This window comes from Rhagoletis pomonella, unplaced genomic scaffold (genome assembly GCF_013731165.1).
Source record: "Rhagoletis pomonella isolate Grant_MI unplaced genomic scaffold, Rhpom_1.0 Rhpom_scaffold_16591, whole genome shotgun sequence".
Taxonomy (NCBI): Eukaryota; Metazoa; Arthropoda; class Insecta; order Diptera; family Tephritidae; genus Rhagoletis; species Rhagoletis pomonella.
In genome coordinates, this window is record NW_023475113.1 from 2,129 (window position 1) to 3,307 (window position 1,179).

General features: G+C 39.9%; 1 protein-coding gene across 1 annotated transcript; it reads right to left on the reverse strand.

Annotated features, from left to right (window-relative positions):
• Nucleotides 1-418: 418 nt before the first annotated feature.
• Nucleotides 419-1,162, reverse strand: LOC118757318 (secreted RxLR effector protein 161-like). Its single transcript, XM_036492041.1, has one exon. It carries the CDS (start codon nt 1,160-1,162, stop codon nt 419-421), a length of 744 nt encoding a protein of 247 aa, XP_036347934.1.
• Between the last annotated feature and the right edge of the window lie 17 nt (nt 1,163-1,179).

Here is a 1,179-nt window from a genome sequence, read left to right on the forward strand (position 1 = left end):
TCGTCACTTACTGTCCACAACGCCAGCTCATCCGCATTTGTAGGCTTAACTTCGGTCACTACTTTCCAAAGGCCACCGTGGATAAGTACACTTCGCATTTGCACTGTCCACGTCTCATAATTCGACACATCGAGTTTTTCTATGGCATATAGTGATGAAGTAGCCATTCTGGATTACTTTTATGATACTTGATGACTTCAAAATCGCATGGAAACTTCTGGTCCCATAACCTAATAAAACGCACGCCTTTTCTATTCCGTTCAGCTTGGTGGTTTATTCAGAAGTAAGTAAAATGTGTACAAAGAGTAAAAGTGTATGTATGTATTTAAAGAATGACAGATAAAAAAAGAATGAACGTTGATGCAATATTGCCAGATTGCAACACTCCTCCTCAACGTGAATGCTTCCTCTGTTGAACTCACAAGATATTCATGTTGGTTGTAAATTTCTTATGCTTGATTCCCGGGAGATTCTTTGTGAATATGTCAGCTGTCATTTCATCCGTCGGACAATATGATAAAGTAATCATTTTGTCGTTAACCAACTCTCGTATATGGTGATAACGCACATCGATATGCTTTGTTCGGTTGTGGTATACAGGATTAGTCGCTAGCTTTTGAGCGCCTTGGTTGTCGATGTGTAAAATAATTGGTTGATCTTTCGAGAAGCCTATTTCATTCAGCAGGCGCTGCAAATAAACTGCTTCTTTAGCCGCGTTCGATGCCGCTATATATTCGGCTTCTGTGCTGCTTAAGGCTATTGTTGTTTGCTTCCTTGACTCCCACGATATGGCGCATTTTCCGTAAAAGAACACGAAACCTGTATAAGATTTGCGGTCATGAGGATCACTTCCCCAATCCGCATCGACGAAGCCTTCGATACAGCTGCCACCTGCACGATATAAAAGTTTAAAATCTAAAGTTGCTTTCAAATATCTCAATATATGTTTAGCAGCGGTCATATGTTCAATGTGTGGATTTTTGTTTCTCTGTGATAATTTTGAGACAGAGTGTAGTATGTCAGGCCTTGTTGTTAAACCTAAGTGCATAAGCGCACCTATCAACGATTGATATTGCTTAGCGTCTGCCTTATTGCAATCATCATCGCACATGGTTTGATAGCCTGCTTCTAAGGGTACTGCTTTAGTTTTGCATTTATCCATACTATATAACTTCAACA

What these genes read in the sequence shown, in the direction of transcription:
- LOC118757318 (XM_036492041.1), bottom strand. Translation starts at nt 1,162, where the DNA reads ATGGATAAATGCAAAACTAAAGCAGTACCCTTAGAAGCAGGCTATCAA.